The 24,461-nt window shown below is 36.7% G+C and overlaps 1 protein-coding gene across 2 annotated transcripts in view; it reads left to right on the top strand.

Moving 5' to 3' along the window:
• The window catches only part of NTNG1 (netrin G1), a 330,849-nt gene that overhangs the window by 256,477 nt on the left and 49,911 nt on the right, over nucleotides 1-24,461 (top strand). Inside the window, exon 6 of one of the 2 annotated variants that reach the window (XM_019920065.3) lies at nucleotides 22,077-22,211. The exons of the other annotated variant lie outside the window; for it this stretch is intronic. Within the exon in view, the coding sequence (XP_019775624.1) occupies nucleotides 22,077-22,211 (135 nt within the window). The remainder of the gene's footprint in view (nucleotides 1-22,076; nucleotides 22,212-24,461) is intronic. 2 annotated transcript variants of the gene reach the window in all.

Below are 24,461 nucleotides of genomic sequence, written 5' to 3'. Positions count from 1 at the left end.
GAAGGCCTGTTTGACTCCGAAAGCTGTGCTCGTAACATTATACCAGGTGGAAGAGGTTAGAAAGAAAAATTCTAGATTTATTAACTCCTACTTCAGACTCTTTCCAATCTAATACATTGCACCTTAGACATGTTGATCCCTGAATTGACCCATTTCTGTGCAGGGAACTTTAGTGTCCTGGAGAAAAACAGAAGTTCATTTTCTGTTATCTCACTGTGTGGTCAACAGAAGCTACATTAAAATGTGCCCTTCCTTACCACCATCAATGATAAACATCCTCAGTAAGCTGAGGGAGAGGGGAAATGTAAAGATGTTACATATATTATAGAACATGTGACAGTTCATGAGATTAGCTATGCAAATTGTGAAACATGCTTGTACATATTCTATGACTGTAAAAATCCAAATGTTTACTTTATTGACATAGTCACTCATAGCAAAAAACATTCTGTGTGCCATCTCAAGGGCAGCCTTACCACTATTACATTAAAATGTATCTTCCCCGGCAGTCTAACGATGCTGTATTTCTGAGAGTAGGCAGCTCACTGTAAAGATGGTAAGATTACCTCCAAGGCCCTAGGGGTTTCTTCTGAAGAGCTTTAGGGTTTTCTATAGATTCCTCTGTAGACATCACTAATGTGGTTTCCAAACTCCCTGAGGAACAAGAGCAATAACTCTACAAATCCAAAGGGACCTTGTGACTTTGTCTCTTCCTGACGTTTTCCTCATACACGCCTGGAAGAAGGATGTTTAATGAAGGCTCACTAACATCCTCTCAGCAGTGGCTTTTCATATCCATGGTGGCACCCTGTTTCCCACTGTATTTTAGCAAAAACTTATGTAAAAATTAGTCTTTTTAGGAAACTTAAAGAGCACTCATCCAACATCATCATTTTACAGACAAGGCAGCTAAGGCTTAATTGAATCATCTAAGGCATCTGGTGGCCAAGGCAGGATTCTAGCTCAATGTCCAATTTCCAAACTAGGACCCTTTAGAATTCATCCACCTTTCTCATTTAATTAAATGACTAATGTATGAAACACTATAAAGTAGACTATTCTAGAAAAAAAGAAAAAACATGGGAAAGCATAGTCACAATTTACTTTGGTTTTAAAGGGTATCCACAAAATGAGTTGAAAGCTGCCTATGATTCATGCTAAGGGAGTGAATGTGTGATAGAAGACAGTATTCTAAAACCCTAACTCTGAAGCTTTCCTGATATAAATAAAGTGTTTTTAGCCTTCTGCTTCAAGCTTCCTTTCAGCTTGATTCACTATGGTGTCAGCAATAGATGGTCAAGTTTAGCAATTCTAACCTAGTTCTCTCCAACTTACAGTGCAAAGAGTTTTCCTTGGGGCACGGAGGAGAAAAACTTTCTACCAAAGTCTAATTTTTATAACTAGAATCTCAGTTTTTCTGATTCATGAAAAGGAGTTTCAAGTGCCGCAACCAAATTGTCGCATAACAGTTTTCTGAGTCTCTCCTTAATGGGAAAAAAAAAAAAAATCAGGCAAGATATATATATCTGATTCATAGTCTAAATTGATGTGCTTCTAAACTGAAAGAAACTTGAAAATTAACATTTTATCGTTGTGTTAAAAATCAAATCTTTTCCACGGTATTCCAAAATAATTCCTATTGCTTTCTGGACAATAGTATTAATCAATGTAGGCCCTAGAACCAGATTATTCCCTAAAGTAATTTGTATCTTAAGTGAGATTTCTACATATCCAAATCACTTGCTTTGGGAACAATTAAGATTTCACAAAATAGGGGGAGCACGTTATTACCTCTACTTCAATTCAGTAAGAACTGTTTATACTACAATAATATTTTTATTACAACAGCAACCACAAATAGAATAATAAGAGCTAACACAACATTGTAAATCAACTATACTTCAATAAAAAAAGAATAAGAACTGGCATTTCTTAAATGCTCACTACCATGACAAGCAAATATTGACTCATTCATGTAGCCTTGACAACAACCAGTAGGTAGTGTCATTATCCCATTTTGCATATAGGAAAGCTTAGACACGGATAAGTTAAGGAGCTTGTCCAAGTGGTAAAACTGGGATTTGAATCCAGTCCAAGCTCTATTTACATGCACCATATCTTAAATAATTTTCCCCTAAAGAGATATTTCCTAGGCTTCCCATAGATGTAGTTTGAAATTTTAGCAATGACAATAGAGTAACAGCATAAGATGGGCATTTCATATATTTTGTTTCTTTTTAAAGGGGGCAGTGGTTGAGTATGTAGTCTTGGTCTCCATATTCCTCAAGCCAAAGTCTTTGGAGATCATCAAGATGAGTTCAATCCATTTTCCCAGATGTATGGGACGAGGATCCTTGAGAAGTAGGGATTTCCATAAAAGGCTATTCTTGAAGGATTGGCCATCTACAGTCCCACTGGACACATATGATAATCCCTCCCCTTACCTCAGCAATAATTTCTTAACTCCAGTTTGGGTTTCACTATGACAGTCAAAGGTCCACAGTTACAATGTGCAGCAATAATTTTCCCTCCACACAGGGGATTCTTAATCCCCTAAATCCCCTAGATTCTCCAAAGGGCATGTGCTTCATTCCAACAGGCTTCATCCTTCTGTGAACTTTAGTGTGACACTGCTAGGCCATGAAAGAACCATTGGAGTGATGGGATTTAATGGCTGAGAGAAACCATGGAGATCTTTTTGTCCAGCACCTTTATCTTACAGGTAAAGAAATTGAAGTCCAGGGAATTAATAGCCAGACAGCTACTCAACAGAACTGGGACCAGATCCTTTATCTTCTGATTCCAGGGACCCTTTGCCTTGCAACACACTACCACTCTGAGACCTTCATATGACCCAAAGATATTCCTTAGTTAATTCATGAAAGAATGAAATTAATAAATTCTGCAACAGTTCACCTAGAAGCAATACCAATACCTTTGACGTATTATAATACTTTTTTGTATTTGCAATGTCTAACTACTCGAAATAAGCAGCCACTGGCTAAAAGTTCTCAGAGGCTTCATGTTACTCAAAGACTTTTATTAGCATTGAATATGATAACACAGAATTTGTCCCAATTATACAACGAATATACACTCCAATGTGCCTAATTTACTTCTGGGAATTGAACATTTGTTAGTAACTTTGACTGAATATTTATATGTGCTAGGATCTTCGAGTAACAAGAGTAGCCAGACAGTAACTGGCTAATTTTAAGTTGTTTTCTTACTTGGCCTTGCAATTATAAAACAAAATAAAAATTAAAATGTGATATTAAATTTAAAATTGCATGATGACCAAATATTAAAACATGTAAGCACAGACAGTAACATGCTATAGAAGCTTAGGGTCCACAAATTTCAATATTTTTTTTTTCAGGACATTTTTCCTCCCAAGGAAAAGACATCATGCATAAAATTTTGTCCCACTAGAGATATATATAGATTAGATTAGGACTTCCACGTGATGACTGCTGGTGGCTCTGAGTTTTAAGTTGTCAGGAAGGTTAGGCATCCCACATAATGAAAATCATTTGGAAAAAAATGTCTAATTATATTCCCAAGCAAACACAAAAGCTACACTCTCCCATCCCCCAAAAAACTATCAGAAGTACACAATACAGAAGAAAATACCTGCCAGGTAGGGATCAGATTGTAACTGAGGTGTCTATCTTGATAATTTCATACAGGTCAAGTAGTTAACAATTCAAAAGTAGAATGACCTACATTAATGTTTTACACATGTAGGAAGATCCTCAAAACGGAACCTCAGCATCCTAGGGAAAAATCATAAAAGAGTATACTAAAATATAGGCGTAAAATATTTATTACATTAGAATATGGAATAAAGCTTAATTTATAAAATTAATTTTCAAAGCTCACTTCTAACTTTTATTTAGTATAAAATTTTTGTCTTAAGTTTTTTGGCAAAGCTTATTAACAAAATGATTAATTATATTATTACTTTCATTTCATCAAGAAAGTCAAGCCACTGAATACTTAACATTAAGTTTACAAACATCACCCCACATATGACCTGTATTTGCCTCTCTTACGGAAAATGATGGAGGGAACCATTTAAAAGAACTAAATTTTTCTTAATTTGATGCTAATAATATAAATAAATATATTTTCTATATAAAACTATAACAGTGGTTTGAAATCTCTTCTAAATAAACAATTTCTAGGGACTTCCCTGGTGGTCTAGTGGTTAAGACTTCACTTTCCAATGCAGGGGGTGCAGGTTTGATCCCTGGTCGGGGAGCTAAGATCCCACATGCCTCGGGGCCAAAAAACCAAGACGTAAAACAGAAGCAATATTGTAACAAAGGTAATAAAGTCTTTAAAAATGGTCCACATCAAAAAACCTTAAAAAAAACACCAATTTCTAGAAATCATTTGTTTTTCAAAAATGATCATTGCAGTTCAAGTAGGCTTAACATTCAGTCAATAACTTGAATATTTTGCCTACATGTTACCAAATATCTATTTATTTAGTAACACCTGGATACAGATGTGGAAAATTGTTACATTCTTTATTCATTCATAAGTTTTGATGGATACAGCAATATCAATATTAAGATTTCCTTTGCTTTTATGTGTATACACACACACATACACACACAGAGTAACAGTAGATCAGCTTTTCTAACAAATGTTAAAAAACCAAAGTCATAGTGAAAGTTCCATGTCTTGCAAGAATGTTATTCACTATAATCTAATTATGGAGGAAACAATCTGATAATACCAGTTTACAGTAGCCTAGCCACTTGATATCAATTACTCAGTTATTAGATATTTACTGAGGCCTTCTGGAAGGCTTTGCCCTTCCTCAAAGAGATCCAATCTAATTACAGAGACAAGAAATAGACATAAAATGTAAACTAGCAATATTGAAACTTACGCCTATCCACATTATCGGTGAGAAATAAGGAGCACATAAGGTAGCATGCTATAGGAGTTTAGTGGCAAGAACTCTCCTTGTGGACTTGGGTGGTCCCAAAGGACCACACTAGAGTTATGGTTTTGAGTTGATCTCAGTGAATGGTAGATTTGAGTCATGAAATGACTGCTTTAATTGTCATGGCCTATGTACCTTAGCAAAAATAGCTTTAAAGCCCCCAGTGCTAAAGCTGGCTCTTCTCCTGCTTTTCCAGAGTCATTTTTTTTTTTAATACAGGTGAATCTAAGAAAGAAATACCATTAATTCTTAAATTAACAGTGCTTATAATTTGATTGGAACCAATAACTTTAGAAATATATTTTGAGCTAGAAACATCATGAAAATATATATTAAAATAAAGAAAATATATACACACCCATACATACAAACCTTAGATATGATCAGAAGCACCTTGGACTATTCTCCTTAAGCCAGAACCACCAGTCATCTTTCTCTTTCTTTCTCTGAGAAATCGCATAAATAAAAATAGGAAATAAATCCACTTCTTTGCAGAGATAATGGCTCACACTTAAAACATACCCTAAAGAATCTCTCCTGAAGACTAATGTAACAAGCTCGTATCTGTAAATATAAATTGCAGAGAATGGAATCCTCAAGTGAGAAATTATTTCTTTCCTGTTATCTTCTAGTTTCAGGCACCAGCTTTATATAACGATTTGAATTGCTGAAGTCCCTGTTTGGTTATTTGTAAGAACACTCTACTTTATTGCACAAGTTAATGTATATAGCTTTGTTAGGGAACAGGCTATATATTTAATGTCCATTCAATGTTTTGGGAATCATCAATTGCTTGCTCTTGTTTGGTGTGGGAGTATGTTTTGTTAAGTGCATCACAACCAAGTTAAAAAGCAGATGTGTGGTTTGTGTCTTTGTCCATATAGTTTTCTGTTTAGATCAAATGACATTATAGCTGAAAGTAACATACCCTGATTTTTCCTGGTGCATGCAGATCCTCCAAAGTTTAATAGGATATGGCCGAATATTTCTTCCCTTGAGGTTTCTAATCCAAAACAAGGTAGGAGCATGTAAAATTCCTACTGATATAAAATCCCACATGTTTAGGGGGAAAATCCCATACTCTATTTTTTAGCACTAAATAAGAGCATTATCATAAATGCCATGTCTTTGAAAGAATCATAATTCAAATATTTTTTCTAATATGAAGTGTCCCAGAAATATTATAGTAAAAGATGTAGAAAAAATTAGACAGCATAAAAGTTACAAGCACTTTATCAAATTTACATTGAATGTCAGCCATCCCAAGAGAAGCCTAGAGTTTGGTTGCCATCACAGTGGGGAGTATAAATAATATATCATAAAAACTTGTGAGTGACACAGGTTTCCTTCCACTGTCTCACCTTTGCTTTGCTTTGGTAAATTGGCTGTTACGTCAGTTGTATTGAGGGTCAGGGAAAATACATAAAGGCAGTATTGCAACCCCTAAAAGACCTGTTTTTGTTTTGTTTTTTCAACTGTCGTTCCTTATTGACTGACAGGAATTTGGATCTCTCTCTCTCTCTTCCCCTTCAACGTCACAGTGTATTTTCTCTGCTGAGGCTTTCCCTCTTTTATCCTTTATGAATTACCAATAATTTCTGCCAGGATTAAGAACAACGTGTTTTCTCTCTGTCCTTAGAGCAGTAATTATTTTCTGACTTCTAACATAATAAATAAATAAATGAAAGAAACTGACAGACAGCAGTGTGGTTACACAGGAAGAAATAGAACCTTTAAACACTGGCCAATAAAATTCATAAGATTCAGTGTAATGTTAAAATTACATTAACGTCTAGCCTATAGATATACATAGACATATATAAATAGTTTATATTAAAATAAAGTTGTCTTCTTTTGCGTCCTTCCTTCTCACAAAAAAGAGGCACATCTTTGGCTTCCACCTTCCTTTGTTATATGCAGGATGTTCCTTTTAAGCTCTAATGAATACAGATGGAGGAGGAAGTGAGCAAAAGGAGGAACCAGGAAATAGCTGCTAAGCAAAACAAAATATATTAGCAATTTGTTGAGGAGTCAAATTGGAAGGGCTGCATTTTCAGTCCTTGATCAGAGTGATGAAATCAAGACTGTCCTAGATACATATATTACTAGCAAATAGAATTATCTTAATCATCTGCTCCAAATGAATTTTTTCAAGTTTCTGCATACATATGTGGAAGAAGAAATACAGATCAAGCTCAACCCATTAGTATAATTCTGTGAGGATTGTGGGAAGGTTTAGTGGCTTTGTTCCTCGGCAAGTTCAATGAGAGCATCTTCAGTGAACTGTCACTCAGTATTTCCCATTGAATTTCATAGCTCAACAAATTATACAAGACAGGATCTAAGACTTAACACTTCTCCACAGTAAGTTTTGTGCTGAACAAGATTATGCATTGTTTAAAACCTGAAACAGACCCATTTAATTATTTTGCTATGTTTTCTGTGAGTGTCACAAGACTAAAAGCTTTCAGAAATATCTTTAGTTAATGCCAGTTGCACTTTTTTAGAATGTGGATAAAGAGTTCAAATAAATTTATTTGAGAAGCTCACAGTTGAATAAAGTGCTTGAACTTGACATTTTAGCTAAAGGTGCACTTTCTAGCAGAGGTCAGTTCTGTGCAAACATAATTTATCTGGTCAACATCTGCAAAGAACATCAGGCTCTATCTTGTTTTTGCTATTGTCACAAGCAACACTTCAGGAACAATTGGAAAAGAAAGGCAGGCAAACTTAGAAATTCCTGCCATTAACACACTGATATCATATACGTAATAAATGTTGAGAAAAAGACTACATTTTTGAAAGGTGGACAGATTCGAGGTGACTCTGAGACTGAGATCCAGATTCTGCTGAATGGTTGACCATTGTGACTATCTGTAATGTCTAATCAATTCAGCAAAAATAATCTAACTGGTTTATAGGTAGATGAGATTACAGGTACACAGAGAGAAAGACATGGTGAATTGAGGCAATGATATTGCTAAGTAACTCAACAACACAACTACTATTTTAAGAGAAGAACAGTAGGGGATCCTAATATCCATATTGTTATTGGAATAATCTCTGCATAACTGCGTTCTTGATTTAAATGGTAATTCTTTTTGCCTCTGAAAATAAAGCTTCTAAACGTTATTACTGACAAGGTCAAACCATTTTCAGCCAAATACAAGACTTCCTTTGTGATTGAAGCAGACTCCCAGAAACAACAAATACAAATATTCTCTTCATTTAGGGCCACTTTTCAAGCGGGTTGATGATAAGTAATTACAATTTGAACGTTTCACTATTGTTTCTAATGTGCTGTTCATTCTTTTAAACCTATCTAGTTGCTCCCAAATTAACTTTGTCAACAGTTTCTTCTGTTCAAGTTGCAAACCACAAGAGAGGTAGGAATTCTTGGATTCATACAGTGATTTCATGGTGTTATGTGTTGTGAAACATTGCACTGTATGAATCTGGAATATCTGTGAAGTGTACCCATCAGCTTATTGGTGAGGCATGTTGACTGATAACGATCAATACATCAAATAGTACTGAGAATGTCATCTGTAAGAGGAAAAAAAATGCTTCACTCAGAAAGTTGACTGCTGCAAATTTAAAATGCTGCAATATTTGTTTTCTGAAAGATTAATGTGTGAATAAGAATTATAACACTTTAGGTTCCTGTTTGGAACATGAATGTTAGAGTATTAACATTGTCACTCATTTGCATTGAGAATAAGGAAACTCACTTACAGTGAGTTTCAAGGATGCTTTTCATGAGAACAGAATGGTAGGTTCATGTATGGTGCCCATTTGACAAATGAAATACCTTGGAATTTCTACTTCCAAATATTGTTTGAAATAAATTTGAACAAATACCAGTGAAGAGCTACACTGGGTTAAGCATTGATTATGACCCAAAAATAATAGTTACGTTACTTTCTTTAAATGAAAGTGAGCAGAATCTCATCTGTGACTCATGAATGGCCCATTCCAGCTAGCATCTGTCATTCACAGACTGAAGATTTTTCAGGAAACATAAAGACTTCTGTTTTTATTTCACCATTTTCCTTTAAATGTCCTATGTGACAGGTGTGTCTTGTTTTCCACCCTTGACTGTTGGGTATATGTCATGTTTTAGGGAGTTTTTGGTTTGTTTTTTTTTTTCATGAAGCACCTCTTACAAAGAAATATATTTATTAACAATACCTAAATTTGGTTTGACCCACTTGGTGAAAATGACCATAATAGCTTCCCTATTCCTTATTGAAAAGAGTCAAATCATTTTCCAGATTTTAACCAACTTGAATTGTTCCTTCTGTGTCGTATAGAGAAAAGGAGGAAGCTGGTCAGAAAATGGGAAAGGGAAACCGATGATATTTAAACCAAGTCTTTAAATTTCCTCACAATGTACTTTTACATATCAAACATTGGCAGTGCCCTTCTGAGGGGAATCCAAGTGGATTTGAAATCTGGGGAACTAAGTTCTTTAGGAACAGAGCAGCCACAAGTTCATAGGGTGTCAAGCCTATTTTGGACATGTGTGCATATAATAAGCCAGTCATTGATGCCACGGTAGGGATGTCCCTCCTTATCTATGGTATGCAAACCTACACAGAGAAACCAAGGAGGTGAAGGAGAAAGGAAGCATTAGGGACCTTATAGAGTCCATCTTTTTTCTGTCATATCAAGCACTGGATATACAAGAGGACTCTTGACCTGAAATTTGACCCTGTATCATTGAATCTCTACTTTCTTGGAGTCACAGCACTAATGAGATCTGAACACATTTCCACAGGCAGGAAAGAGCCACCTAATGAAGTAGATTTATCATAGAATAATCCAGATTGTTATCAAATGATGTACATGGAAGGGCTTCAAAAGCTACCTAAGGTTGCAAGACAGAGTTGGGGGTGGGTGAGAATCAGGAAAATGCTGCAGCCACTTCATTCCCACCCCTGGGGGAGGCCCCTGGAGGCTTGTGACTTTGCTAATGTAGTGAAGGGAAAATACTTTATAAGAATTCTAATTCCTTCAGCTTCTGTCTATCTAAAGTCTTTTTTTCCAAATCCTTTCTTTTTGAGTGACTACAGTAAATTTCCACCAGCTCTGACTTTGAATAAACTTTCCTCATTTGGCCCCAGCATAAATAAATAAACCTTCCTGTGCCACATTCAGAGTACTTTATCTTATATTCTGTAACATATGTCATATTATGATACATTGGTGACGTAATAATGGAATTAGAGGCAACATGGGGAATAGTAAGAAAGAAGACACCAAGACATTTAACACCCCCCTTCCTATTCTTAACATTCTTTTTCTTTCATTCTCTTTCTCTCCAACCTTTTGTTTTTCTATAACTCTTTCCTCCCCAGGCCTTCCCCAGCCAGTCTCAGTCAGAAAGTGTCTTTAAACCTTAGAAGAGGTTTGGATCTTTCCTGATCTAGAAAGGCAACTTTGAACACTCCTTCTTATAAAATGCTGCTCGCTTAACTAGCCAGTTATTACGTACCATATTATCATAACTGCCTTGTATGATGTCATATACATCAGATGGGGGATTTTGCTCCCCCAGGGAAATTTTGGTTGTCACAGCTTGGGAGTTGCTACTGCTTCTAGTGGGTAGAGGCCAGGAATGCTTCTGAATATCCTACAACATATGGAAAAACCACGGATTATTTGGCCTAAGATGTCAGTAGTGCTGAGGTTGAGAAACTCTGCACTGGACTCTTCAGGACTGGGCTTCATGGTCCAACATGGCTCGTTGGTCTAGGGCTATGATTCTCGCTTAAGACTGGACCTCGTTCAAGTTGTCCCCTGGTATAAGGTGGTCCTCAATAAATATGCATTGCCAACGCATGCCATGCTACACCATGAAAATGTGTTTTAGAGGACCCCGTTAGCTTGTTTGCACAACAGTAATTAAAACTTGTCTGAAAAATAAAATATAGCCTACAGTGTGATTTGAGATTGCAAAAGTATATAAAACCATAGCAATGTTTGGAAATCTCCTTTTTCCTAACTAAACTAATCTGCATAGACATATAGTCAATTTTCAGCTAAAATATTTAATAACTCAGTTATAGTGTGATGTATGGCTGTTGTTTTTCTCAACTCTTTAATATTTAAGGTATAGCCAGACTCTTACAGAATTTGAATGGTGGAGGAATGAATTTAAAAATAACTTTCCTCTGTGTCTTCCTTTGTTTCCCAAAGTAAGATGCCTCAGGATCATCACTGATTCGTTGACATCGATTCATTCATTCGACAACATTTTTTGAATGCTTAGTATTTTGAGTTCTGTTTACATCTGTGAACAAAATGGACACAGTCTGCACACATTTATTTACACTCAAAGTATAGGGGAGAAATTTTTTCTTTAATTTAGTCTTCAGATACTCTAGGTTCTACAAAAAAATTAAACAGGATTAGTAAATGTGGGAGGGGGGATTAATGCGTTTGGGTCAGGAGCTGTTATTTCAGATAGAGTAGTCACAGCATTTTCTTTGAGCAGGACCTAAAAACAAAGTGAGGAAGCAAGTCATAGGGAAGTCTGGGGGAGGAGTAGGCCAGACAGAAGTAACAGCAAATGCAAAGGCCCTGGGGAAGTGCTTGGCATGTTTGCAGAGCAACATGAAAGTATTGTACAGCGAGTGAGGAGGAGAGTGATAGCAATGAGCCCAGATCAATCGGGAATGAATGAATTCAAACTCTGCCTTTTATTCTGAATGAGGCAGGAAGCCATTAGGATTATGGGCAAAAGGATGTCATGACCTAATTTAAGTTTTAAAAGAGTCACTCTGACTGCTGTGTGGAGGAGACTATCACAAGGGTGGAAGCCAGGGAAGCAGTTTGAGGACAACAATAATCCAAGTGCCCTTAACTAAAGATGAGATGGTGAGAGGTGGTGAGATTTAGAATGTATTTTAAACGTGTAGTCAAGAGGATCTGCTGATTGATCGGTTGGGGGCGTGGGTAGAGCGGGATGAGAAAAAGATTGGTGTCAAGAGCAACTCCGGGAATTTTGACCTAAGCAATTGGAGGAATAGAGTTGTCATTTACCAAGACAGATCCGGCTGCCCATGTAAGTGGCAGGCTTGGGAAGGTAACCTATGAGGTTAGTTTTGAACATGTTAAAGTTGAGATATCTATTAAATGTCCAAGTGGAGACATTAAGAAGGCAGTTGAATATATCAGTCTGGATGAAGGCTCACTAGCTAACTGGGAAGTTGGTCCAGGCTGGAAATAACTATTTTGGAAAGGTCAGCATATTGATGATTTATGTAGTCATGAGGTTGGGTAAAAAACCCTGGTTCTTAGTGAGCCTAAAGAGCCAAGAGGTCCAAGGGCTAAGCCCTGAGTCATTTGAGAAGATACAACAGAAAGCAGAAGAGAGGAAGAAGCAATGGTAGGTGGGGAAGGAGGTAAACCAAGAGAGAGTGGTGGCCCAAAAGCCTCCTGGTTCAGGAAGGGTTGCCAGGATGCCCTGAGGGCCCTATTGAAGTTTATGGTCATGAATTTAAAGTGAGACTTGTTTCAAAATAGTTGGAAAAAAACTCCAGCCACATTTAGCTGCTGGGGTATAGGCATGGAGAAGTGGAGAGTTGGATTTAACCAGGATCAGATTTTCCCAGGAGACTGTAATTGGGGGCGGGGGGGTTGGGGGTGAAGGAGATGAGAGCATATAAAAGGAAGTGATTGTAAGAATGGACCATGAACTCTATATTTTGTAAAAAGGGAAAGGAGGAAATGGTAGGTCAGTGAATTAGAGGATCAAAGAATTATTGAACTATTAATATCGTCCCTTCAGGATCTTAATAAGTTAGTGCAGCTCTAACTCTATCATTAATGATCATTCATGAATTCTGGGCCTATGTGGAAAGAACAGTTCCTAAAGAGTGGGAAATTAACAGAAAACTGAAAAATAATACAGCAGTCTAATAATTACATCTGAAATGTCTTGCATTTATATAGTGCTCTCATGTGTTTCAAATCACTTTCAAAGATCTTTTTATCATTTTATATTCTCAAATACATCATGGCCAGAGAAGACAGCTTTATCAAAGTCTCAGAAGAGTCTTAGAAGTTTTAAAGAAATAAAGTTACTATTAGCTCATTTCTTAGGTTATAAGACATTTAAAGTAACCACTTATCTTCTGGAAGAAGTTTATGATATTGAGTGTTAAGCTGTGTATGGTTTTGTATATAATTATTTATAGAATTTACATTATTTAACTCTCCTATCAAAATTAATAAATTGATTTTCAAACAAAACCCAGAAACAAATAGTGAATGTCACAGAAATGCATACTATTCATTAAATTCAAAGAATAGGTAACAGTGTCTATAGAGATTCATGGATTGGGTCTTGATTGAACTTGGATGTCTACAGACACGTTTTTTGGTGAATAAAGCTTTGTCAGATGAAGCTCAGCATTGGGTGGATCTTATCCACAAAGGAACCATTCAATACTTCTAATAGTATTGGCTACTGGGTAGATCTTATCCACAAAGGAACCATGTTATGAAACTTCCCCAGCCCTGTTCTCTCCCATTTCCCAATGTCATGTCTTTGCACACTCTATTCCTTTCACTGGAAATGCTCATTTCCTCCTTTTTTTTTTTTTTTTTTTTTTTTTTTTTTTTGTTAAATAAACCTTACTGGCCCTCATGGAAGATTTAGTTTTAACTTAGTTTTTCCTAATTCTCCTCAAGTGAAATGAATTTCTCCTTATATCACTTTGTGTCTCTGTTTTTGGTTTTGGTTTTGTTTTTAAGCACGTCCTCTTTTTTTTCTAGTTATCTGAGCACGTTTGTCTTACCCACTAAACAAACTTCTTGACAACGAGGACTTACTTCTGTATGGTTCTGAAAAGTTCCTAGGATGAATTTATGAACATAAAAGATTCTTTTGAAAAAATCTGGATTAATTATATTAGGTACACCAAGAATCAACCTAGGATGAGGTTATGTGAACAACAGTAACCACTTAGGAGCCTCTTCTAGAGAGGGAGAACCTGAGGACAGGGTGTGTGCGCCCACGCCTCCAGAATTCTAGGCAGCTCTGAAGAAGTCCTTGGGAAACAATTAGATTTGGGACATGGGTCTCCTCCCTGCAACTACTACTCTGAGGTGGCTCCAGGCCAGAAAGATTCTCCCTGTTCCAAACCCTCAACTAAGGAAGGTTGGAGAGGCCCTTTAGGTTTCCTAGGTAGTCAGAAATGCCAGCTTAAACAAGGTTGAACTCAGGGAGATAGAATGTATGGGGGTGAAGTGCTTGTTTTCTAAGAGAATTTAATTTGGTAATATGTAATTCTATTATTTTTCTTGTTGCTATTATTAATTTGGCATGCCTTAACTACAAAATTTTTGCAGGATTTTCTTACCCCATCTCCCATATGGCCTCCTTCTTCCAGAACTCTCCTTCTCCCGCTGGTTCCTCCAACTCCCCACTCCCACTCCCACTCCCCAGCCCTAGCACACATGCACACCATGGCAAAGCTAGCCTCCTGTAGAGGAAGGGGCTTGCCTTCAGGAACCTCCCATTCTTCTTGCCTTTCTTTTAAGCATCTGGGGTCTCCAAGGTGCTAACCCTATTCCTGGGTGTCTTCCACTCTTCACCATTTCCGGTGTCCTCCTCTGCTTCTATCCAAATTTGATTTCATTCTGTTGGGACCTTGACCTCAGCTCTCTACTGTAGTAACTGGCTCTCATGTGAATGAATCCACACTGTTCTGATGAGTGTCAGTATGTTAATTTATTGGGGTAGCCAAAAAGTTCATTTGGGTTTTTCTGTAACATCTTATGGAAAAACCTAAATGAACTTTCTGGCCAACCCAATAGAAAAAAAAAAAAGATATTAATTATCTTTTATTAATTTTATTAATAATTCCTTTTTAATTTTGACAACACTTACTCATTTTTACTCTGGTCATCAAATGCAGTGCTTCCAAAATTTTAATCTATGCCAAAAGAGTAACTCAGTACCTCACATAGTGCCTGACACATAGACCAACTGAATATATTATTTATTGAGTGAATGAATAAATTAGCTCAAATAGTGACTGTGTTTGGCTTCCTGGTGGGATAAAATAAAAGCCAGACATTAATGAGAGGGATATTTTTAGGCAAACAAGGTTTGCAGTTTCATAATTGACCTTTCTTATAAATGTGAGCTAGGCCTATCCCCATATTTTGAGGAGATGAAACAGATTCCCCACCTACTTACTTCTCACACATTTTTTTTCTGTCTGATTTAGTAACTATTGTACCAATAGAGGCTTTGTTTTTACTTCTTTTAAAAAGGTTGAATTAGGGCTTCCCTGGTGGTGCAGTGGTTGGGGGTCCGCCTGTCGATGCAGGGGACACGGGTTCGTGCCCCGGCCCGGGAAGATCCCACATGCCGCAGAGCGGCTGGGCCCGTGAGCCATGGCCGCTGAGCCTGCGCGTCCGGAGCCTGTGCTCCTCAACGGGAGAGGCCACAGCAGTGAGAGGCCCAAGTACCGCAAAAAAAAGAAAAAAGAAAAAAAAGGTTGAATTAGATTAATGACTTGCTTTGGTTGAGGTGCAAAAGAAAGACAATCTAGTCACTCTCCACCCTTCCCTATGTCTCCTTGTCTAGTTCTTATCACCATCACCCCTAAGCCTCAGAGCCTCCTCCAATATTTTGGGGAGACAAAGGAAAAGCAATCTGAGGGTACAGTAGCTGCCTGACTCTTCTTTTGTAGCAGACTTAGCTTGAAACTTGCAAGAAAAGGAAATCTTAAGAGCACTTTTTTCATACCAATAATCTCCCCGTTTTTTGTATTCTCTCTCTCACATAAGCAAACATGCAGATTTGGCCTGATGAAAGGCTTACAGAAGTCATCTTCTCCTCTTACCATTTGGAAAAAAACAAAAAGAGTTGTCTAATTGTCTAGATCCCTATTAAATTTGCCATGATTTCTTCTATGAAACTCTGACTGAGTTACTGTCTTGATACAAATGATAGTAAGACTCTAAATGAAGGAGCCATGGGTTATGGCAGACTCAGGCCTTAGATGCCTACATTCATCCTTCCTTCTTTTTTAAGATTGCAAATATGAAGAGAAAATGAGGGGAGTGATGCAAAGACAGTGAAGTTTTCAATGTGCAAAAATTAGACTTTTGCATCAATGGAAACAGAGTCTTCCCAAATTTTAAAAGGTGTACACCTGCAAATGCTTCTGTTCATATTGTCTGCCAAGAATTAACACTCTCCGATCATGTTCTGAATGTCCAATCTTTTTCTCCTGCCTGAAACAGATGCTACTTCCATGCCAGTCACAACCACCTGCGGTCACCATGTGTCATGTGGAATCACATACATGTAATGCCATTCCGCCATCTTTTCTCCACTTCTCATTTTATCCAAGCATGTAGTGTGCTGTTATTCTGCGACTGTATACACTCTGTATACATTTCTGTTCTTCCTTGCAAGATTGTGAATGCTTCGGCCACTCCAATCGATGCAGTTATATCGATCTGCTAAATACAGTCATTTGCGTGAGCTGTAAACACAACACTAGAGGGCAGCACTGTGAGTTATGCAGGCTGGGCTACTTCAGAAATGCTTCTGCACAGCTGGACGATGAGAATGTGTGCATAGGTCAGTTCCATTATAATTTCAGCTATTGTTCTGTGCCTTTCACGAGATGGGGAGCTATTTAAGGTGGAGAGGCTGGTGATTTGCACCACAGCTGAGCCAGAATGAACTTTCTCAATGGAGAAAACGTCCTTGTGGTAGACTTAAAGAATTCACTTGTGCAGATTGAAATCATAGTTGGGGGATATATTTTGAATCCTTGTCTAATTGTTGCTTTAAAGATGATGAGCTGAAAAGTCATGTTTAAGAGATGAAGTAATTCTCTTTTTGTTTTTCTTTTTTTTTTTTTTTTTTTTGCATGAAATCTTAACACCTGGTCATTTCAACCTGATCTTAAAGTCTTAAGTTGTACACTCAACTTTCAAAATGTAAACTCATTATAAGGTTTTTAATTATAGATACGAGATTAGGACACAAACTTTTGTAAATAACTGGTAATTAACTAATATTGATTTAAAATATTCCCATTTGGAATTGAAAGCCACTAGCAATTGGTAATGTAGAAGTTTGCCTGGCTTTTCCATCCATAGTAATGAAATTCCACTTACTGAATTTTCCTGTAGCCCTCAAAAGGAGAAGCAATTTTTCAAAACTATTCAAGGCAATTAATTCTCTTAGCTTCCAAAGTACATGAGCCCTGGAAAACTGGGGCCACAGGATTCCGTTGAGCATTCTTTCCACCCCCTGTGATGACTGATCGTGTCAACTGGAGAGAACCAGGTGCCCTTCACATCCAAAAAAGCTTCTCCTACCTTTTGCATAGCAGAACCTATCTTTAAGAAAGGGAGCTGATGAAACATAAGAAATAAGAAATGGAATTTCACTTCGTAATGTACTTTGAAGAAGTGCATATATTCAAAATGGTGAAGGGTACATATGTATCTGTTACCACACCAATAGGTAATATATAGGCAACCAATGTTAAAGGTAGATTTTTTCACATAAAGACTAGATAGAATACACAAGCTGAAAAATGAAAGGTGATCTTTTCATCAAAAAAGAAATCAAATCAATCTGTAATTCTGGGATCATTGTTTTCTGATTGGATTGTCAAGGTTATATAGTTATTTGCCAAGTGTCATTTAAAATAGCTGGACAAGTTTTTTCAGTTAAAATGGGCCAAGTTTTTATAATACTGTTTATGTCTATAGTATGTTCTATTTTTCAAAGTGCTTCCTTATTATTTGTGAATTAGTGGAGAAATCCCTGGACTTAGAGGCTGGAGAGCTGGGTTCAAGTCCCAGTTTGCTATTTAATAGCTGTGTGCCTTAGGTAAGTCGTTGAAAACTCCTGGTCAACTTGGTGTCATATGGGATGCACAGGAAACACTTGGTAAACTGTGAACTGACTTGCAAGTATGTTTTTTGTTTGTTTGTTTGTTTTGTTTTTACTTAATCCTCATTAACAAAACCATGGTGGTAAGTACTCCACTGATAATTTCCCCTATTTTCTAGTTGAGAAAAAGTAAGGCAAATTGACCCAAATCATACAGCTTTAGTAAAGAGTTAGTTTCCTGACTTCAAAGCTTTTGAACGCTTTCTCCCAACTACCCTGACACAATTAGCAAAGCTAAGCTTGTCAGACTTTTACTTATGGTATGTTTTTAGGATGACAGCAGCAATTCCACTATGAGCTTGTGAACAGAAGTTCAATTGCCTTTATAACATTTGGGTTACAAAGATTTGAGAATATTAATAAAAACCAAAAGGCACATAGCTGTCTGAATTTTGAATGCAGTTACATTTTGCTGAATGTCATTTGTAAAAATATATAAATGTCATACTATAAATATGTTAACAAGTGGAAAGGTAAAATAAATAGGAACACAGGAATAAAAGCTAATCAGTTTTTCAAAATACAAAACATTACAATAAGATGTAAATGTTTTGCAATATCAATTTCATATTATTTTCAATAAATCAAAGAAAAAGACCTTAAAAGAAAAGATTTTATTCCATAAAATTTCTCATAGCAGGTAACTTAACAATATCCCAATATATTTTACTCAGAGTATTCTATTCTAATGAATTCCTCCCCTTTTTCTGTTCTAAAGTAATCTATGAACTACAAAATCCACAATTCCTGTCTAATTCTAAGAGTCATAGTTCTGTTATAAATCCATATTTGATTATCCACAGACAAGAAGTTGCCATTCAGCTTTTGTCTTTTAAATCATGTAAAATACAGATGAATGGAAAGTTTAATATACATTCTTGTATTTATTTCTACTTAAAAAAATCAAACACAGTTCTTTTCTCCCTTTCTAGAAACTTTGTTAATTAAAGTTATAAATCTTGGAGAGGATTTTATATTATTGAGGTAAACATATCCCTATTCAGTATTGTGTGCTCTTCAAACCAAGTGGATATAGGTAAACACAAAGATGAGTATTTTTAGATAGCATTAAAATTAGCTACAGTATACCTCCACATACCAAAATTCCTTAAATTGTTGCTCTTTTCCTAAGGGGTAAAATTGTTTTTAAAGAATGAACTGAAAAATTTGGCTAGCTGGTATATGCTACATACGGTCTACCTTTTGTCTTTAGTCTCTATAAGCGTACGAAAGTTTCCTAAAAGAGTTATAGCTTCCACTTTTCCCACTGGAGGGGCCAAGGGCAGAGCTGTCAGGCTGTCTGGGCATGAGACTGAGGCTGGGGTTTGCTCTCTGAAGGCCATTGGAAGCCTGTGGCTCCATTACCAAGGTTTTCCCTATGGGGCAGCACCAACCTATTCTCTATTTTTTACATTTAAGTTCCCCAAAGGGCTTGCAGCAGGACTGAGAATTAAATTGGAGAGGATACACCTCAAGTAATTGAGTTAATTTTAATGCCATTTTGTATAGAAAGCACTAATGAAAATGAATGGATATTTACCCAATTCACTTTCACAGAATTAGGCACTAATCCCTGAAAATTTGAACTTCATCTAAGCCGTTCTAAACTTAAGGGGAAAAAAGGCACTTTGCCATTTCTTTAACAATTGGCAATGAAATCCACCACCCTGGCTATGAGGGAACAGCACATATCTTTGACCAAATGTTGACTGTGTTGAAATAGATGTCTTAAACTATTTGCATCATTTTATATTATGGCAAATATAAAATGCACGCTATTCCATGTTGTCACAGTGATCGCTGCTTTGTGATTCCTGGTAAATTTACCCATTTTCATACAAATTCCAAGCCAGCCATGTTTCCAAAGATGCATGTAACTAGCCTGTATGATGCAGCAATTTCATGAAGATGACATCCTTGCATGTTTCCATTTCATATAAACTCAAACATTAATCAGGAAGCTAGAGGATATGTGGCTTGTGACCTTGGGTAATCACTGCTAATAATCCCTGATAACAAGCTTGACATCTGAATGAAATGCAGGGCTCAGCAGTTGCTACTAAACATATCTCCAATTATGATGTATTATTGTTTTCATTCCCCTGGAAACCCAAGATCAGGTAATCAGAGGTACCTTCTGTAAAACAAAGCAAACATAAGACACTTCTAATACTTATAAATCAATTGTAGTATAACTTTTTAATCAGACTTCCAAAAGTATTTCATGTTGTTTTTTAGTCTAACAGGCCTGTATATTCTTCCTAGTTTCATGGAATAAAATATAATTCTCCAAGGCCATCCTCATCACCCCAACATCTACCATTGACTGTCATTCCAGAAATGATATTTTTTAAACTAAATTATTTGTATGTAATGTGGAGTGTAGACCCCACCTCTCCTTGTCACTTATTTTCCTGACTAACATTACACTTACCACCTTTTGTGTGACAACCACTGAGATGTACCATGGTTTAGATGTTCCACATTTCTAAAAATTTTGTTTACTTTTTTTTTACATCTAAAACCCTTTATTAATCAGTTGTTACGGGCTAATTGACTAGCACAGTATGTGAATTCATATTGGCCAGATGTAACTCTACTCCCTGGCTTATGAAATGTTGGTGATTCATTGTCAACTTATACACTTTATACACTTTAAATAGTAAGAAACATATTATAGTAGTTTTGCTATAGGTATATACTTATAGTGTGTGTGTGTGTGTGTGTGTATTTTTAAAGCCACAACAAAATTGCTATTTAAAAATGTTTTAAACAACTGCTGTATATACACACATTAAAATAGAAAATGCCAATTTAAAATAAAACTCCAATTATTAAGTGCAAATCAGTCCAGACAAGGAGAGAGCATTTTAGACTTTATTTGGTTTTATTTTTACCTATGTATGTTACTCTTAGTCATACAAACGTTTGTGTCTTAAGGATGCTGAACTTCAAAATTGACTTACTCAACATGAAATAAATAATGATTCTAAGGTACTCCACATTCTTTGAAGAAATTATATGATTAGTCTCTATGACAAAAACAGAACCAAACCTCTGGATCTCTCTACTTAACAGTAAACCCTGAATCTCCATTGCCAATCTAAGATGCTAAACTTAAAGTTATTAAACTAAAATTCTCAGCGTTTCTCACCGTTGGTTGCTTGGTTAGTTGCTTGGTGTGATTTTATTTGTTTTTTTGACATGAAAACCTCTTAATGGGACCATTTTAAAATAAAGGAAATCAAGAGACAGAGGGGCATAATAACTTGCCCAGTATTATACAGTGGGGTTACAAAAGAAGTAACTTTGGCCTGCAAATTCCAAAAGCTGGAAACTAGCTGCTGTTACCTTTCAAGCTAATGGAAGCCTAAGGAATTCTTATTTCTGATTCAGCCTTTAAGAAAAACAGAGCTTCAGAAGTAAAAATATTCTGCATAATAATGTGTGAGGAATCAAGAAATTATTGTTTACTTTTTATTACACAAAGTTATATTGTTCTGTCCATAGACATTATAATGATGCCTATGTTGAAATTTATCTAGGATTACAAAATTCATTTTTCTTTCATGATTGTTAATCTAGGTTGCATAAAAGCTATACTAACTTAACATGTGTAGCAGATACAATATCTAAAGGCTCATCACAACATTGTATAAATATATATATAAAGCACCATCCCAAATCATATAGTAAAACTGACTTTGAATGAACAAAGTGCGTTCATATTCCACTTTAACAATGTTCAGCAGTTCTCAAATTTTGAGTGTAACCGATAAGCTCATTTGAATAATTTAAAACAGATTTTACACTGATGGCATATTGATTTATCCTTGATATATAAAGGATATATAAAGGATTCTCATTGCATTCATTAAACCATCTAAAAATGCCCTAACAAATGGAACCTCCATTACGATCTGTTACCAGTGAAGAGCATGATGTCTTATTTCCTTGGAGGTTTTCAGTTGACTTCCTCCCATAACATAAAAATGATATCATGGAAGGCTGAGCAAATAAATAAATGGACCTGAAACAGCCATATTTGCCAAAGCATTTCATTAGTGGACATCTTTCTTTAAGTGATGCATTTAAGTAAGCAACACTCCTGTGTTGATAACTTATAAGCCATGTGGACTTGTCTCCAGCCTGTGTGTTGTCTTGTTTCTACAGAGTGTTATTGTAACCCTTTGGGCTCAGTCCATGATCGTTGTAATGGCTCAGGATTTTGTGAGTGTAAGACTGGAACAACAGGGCCTAAGTGTGATGAGTGTCTGCCGGGAAATTCCTGGCACTACGGCTGTCAACGTAAGTAACTCTGGGAGCTGTCCTCTGCCTGCTGCAGCATGGCTGATTCTGCTTGTCTAGGCTGGTGTGTGCAGCTTCTCAGAGCAGAAAAAGGCCCAAACCGCTGACAAGCTTTAAAAACTACATAATGCCTCAGCCTATGTATAGGAGAGAGAGCAATCCATCAGCTATCCAGCTGGCTCCTTTGAAGCCCATCTTTGTCCCCTCTGATGGCTGGAGAAACTTACACTGAAGTACTGTATGCAGATCCATGTACCTGGCCAGACCATAAATTAAGTGGCACAATAGGGACCCAGCTTAGAAATCCTTACCGCAAAATGAAGGGTGATGTGTATGTGGTTAATATATTTCTTGAACTACCCTGGAGCTCCAGAGTTCATAAATTAAATGATATCTGCATAACTTATTACCACCCTTGTATCATACCCATCACTGAATCTGAACCAAAAACCGAAAGGTAATAAATCTAAGGGATATTTAAATGCCAGGATAAAATAAATGATGAAAATCAATATTGATTTTAAGCCTCTGAGGTTAGGCACCATGCAGTGAGCCTTAGACAGATGCCATTTGGTTCAACCTCATTTCTCTGAGGATTATCAGGCGTTCTTAAAAGCTTGTCAAGGCAGGTGGCATGTTGGTGTATTCAGGGAAGAGAAATTTTAAAATCTGAGCAGAAGCTTCCTTCTGTCATTCATAACCATTTTTGCATTTTAATTCTGCATTAACTTTCCTCTATCTGTACACAGTCAGCTTACTAATATTAAAGAGCCACCAGGCAAAGCCTCTGGAGAGCGCAGTCCAATACAAAACCATGCAAGCCACACATGTAACTTTAAATGTATTGTTATCCACATTAAAAAAGTAAAAATAAATAGAAGTGGATTTTAATAACTTCTTTTATCCAAAAAAAACCTGAAATATTATCATTTCAACATAGAATTAATGTTGAAGTTGTTAAGGATATATTTTACATTTTTCATAGTCCTTGAAATCAGATGTTTAATGCTTACAGAACTCTCAATTAGAACTAGCCCTATTGCAAGGCTTAATAGACACATATGTCTACCATATTGGACAGCACAGCTCTAGAGGTTTTTTGCTTACTTTTCACTTGAAAAATCGTCAGTATGCAGGAACTATCTAAAGCAGGTTTCTACCAGGGATGTACAGAATATTTTATCTGCTACTTATGGAATGTATAGTTATCTGAAGGCTATATTTCTACATATTATAAAGCCAAAGTGAAATTTACTGCCGTACTAATGCCATGGGCAGCAGTGAACTATGGTGATAATTGAGAGATTTGGCATTGAGCAGGCCAAGGTTAGGATAGGATCTAGAAGCTAGAGGATGAGCATCTCCAACCATGCTGGAGAATCATTAAAAGCGTCAAATAGTGAGAAGTCAGGCAGCGCTTCTGCACATAAGCCATGGTTTTAACGTTGTACACACTGTAGGTTCCCAGAAAGCACCTGAAGGTTCTGAATGAGTTTGGGATCCCAGATACAATGTGAGGAGCCAGGACTCAGAGGATAAGTCATCAGTCCTGGAACATCTAGATGTAGAGGCCCAAAGAAGGCTGACAGTCAGGAGAGAAGGAGAGACAAAGGAAGGGCCGAAATCAGCAACAAGATTCAAAGCATAAGGAATGAGGAGACTTTATAATGAAGGCACACCTTCTCAAAGGGAAAGTCTCATGTAAACTACCTGATGCAACAGGACCTAATGAATGGGTTCCTGAAGTGTAATCAGGGAAAGACATTGGAGAGGAAAATTAATCAAGCCTTAGAGGAAATGTATGCCAAAAAAAGGGCCTAACTTGATTTTTCTGTGATAATTTCCTGGAGTATTATAAAAAATGTAATGTCCTCAAATTTTTCCTTCTGGCGTTGGAAGACTGGATTTAAGCAGGGCCCTACCACACAAAGGCTGTATGGTGTACAAAACCCTCCATGCCTCAGCTCCAGCACCTTACATCCTTGGTATGTAGATCAGTGAGATTATAGGAGCTTTCTCCTCTTGAGTGTTTCTTTATTTATTTTTTTTAATTTTTGAATTTTATTTTATTTATTTATTTTATACAACAGGTTCTTATTACTCATCAATTTTATCCACATCAGTGTATACATGTTACTCCCAATCGCCCAATTCATCACACCACCACCACCACGCCCCCGCCGCTTTCCCCCCTTGGTGTCCATACGTTTCTTCTCTACATCTGTGTCTCAGTTTCTGCCCTGCAAAACA

Source organism: Tursiops truncatus, chromosome 1 (genome assembly GCF_011762595.2).
Source record: "Tursiops truncatus isolate mTurTru1 chromosome 1, mTurTru1.mat.Y, whole genome shotgun sequence".
Taxonomy (NCBI): Eukaryota; Metazoa; Chordata; class Mammalia; order Artiodactyla; family Delphinidae; genus Tursiops; species Tursiops truncatus.
The sequence above is the reverse complement of the archived record's forward strand: the minus strand, read 5'-3'. Positions and strand labels throughout refer to the sequence as shown.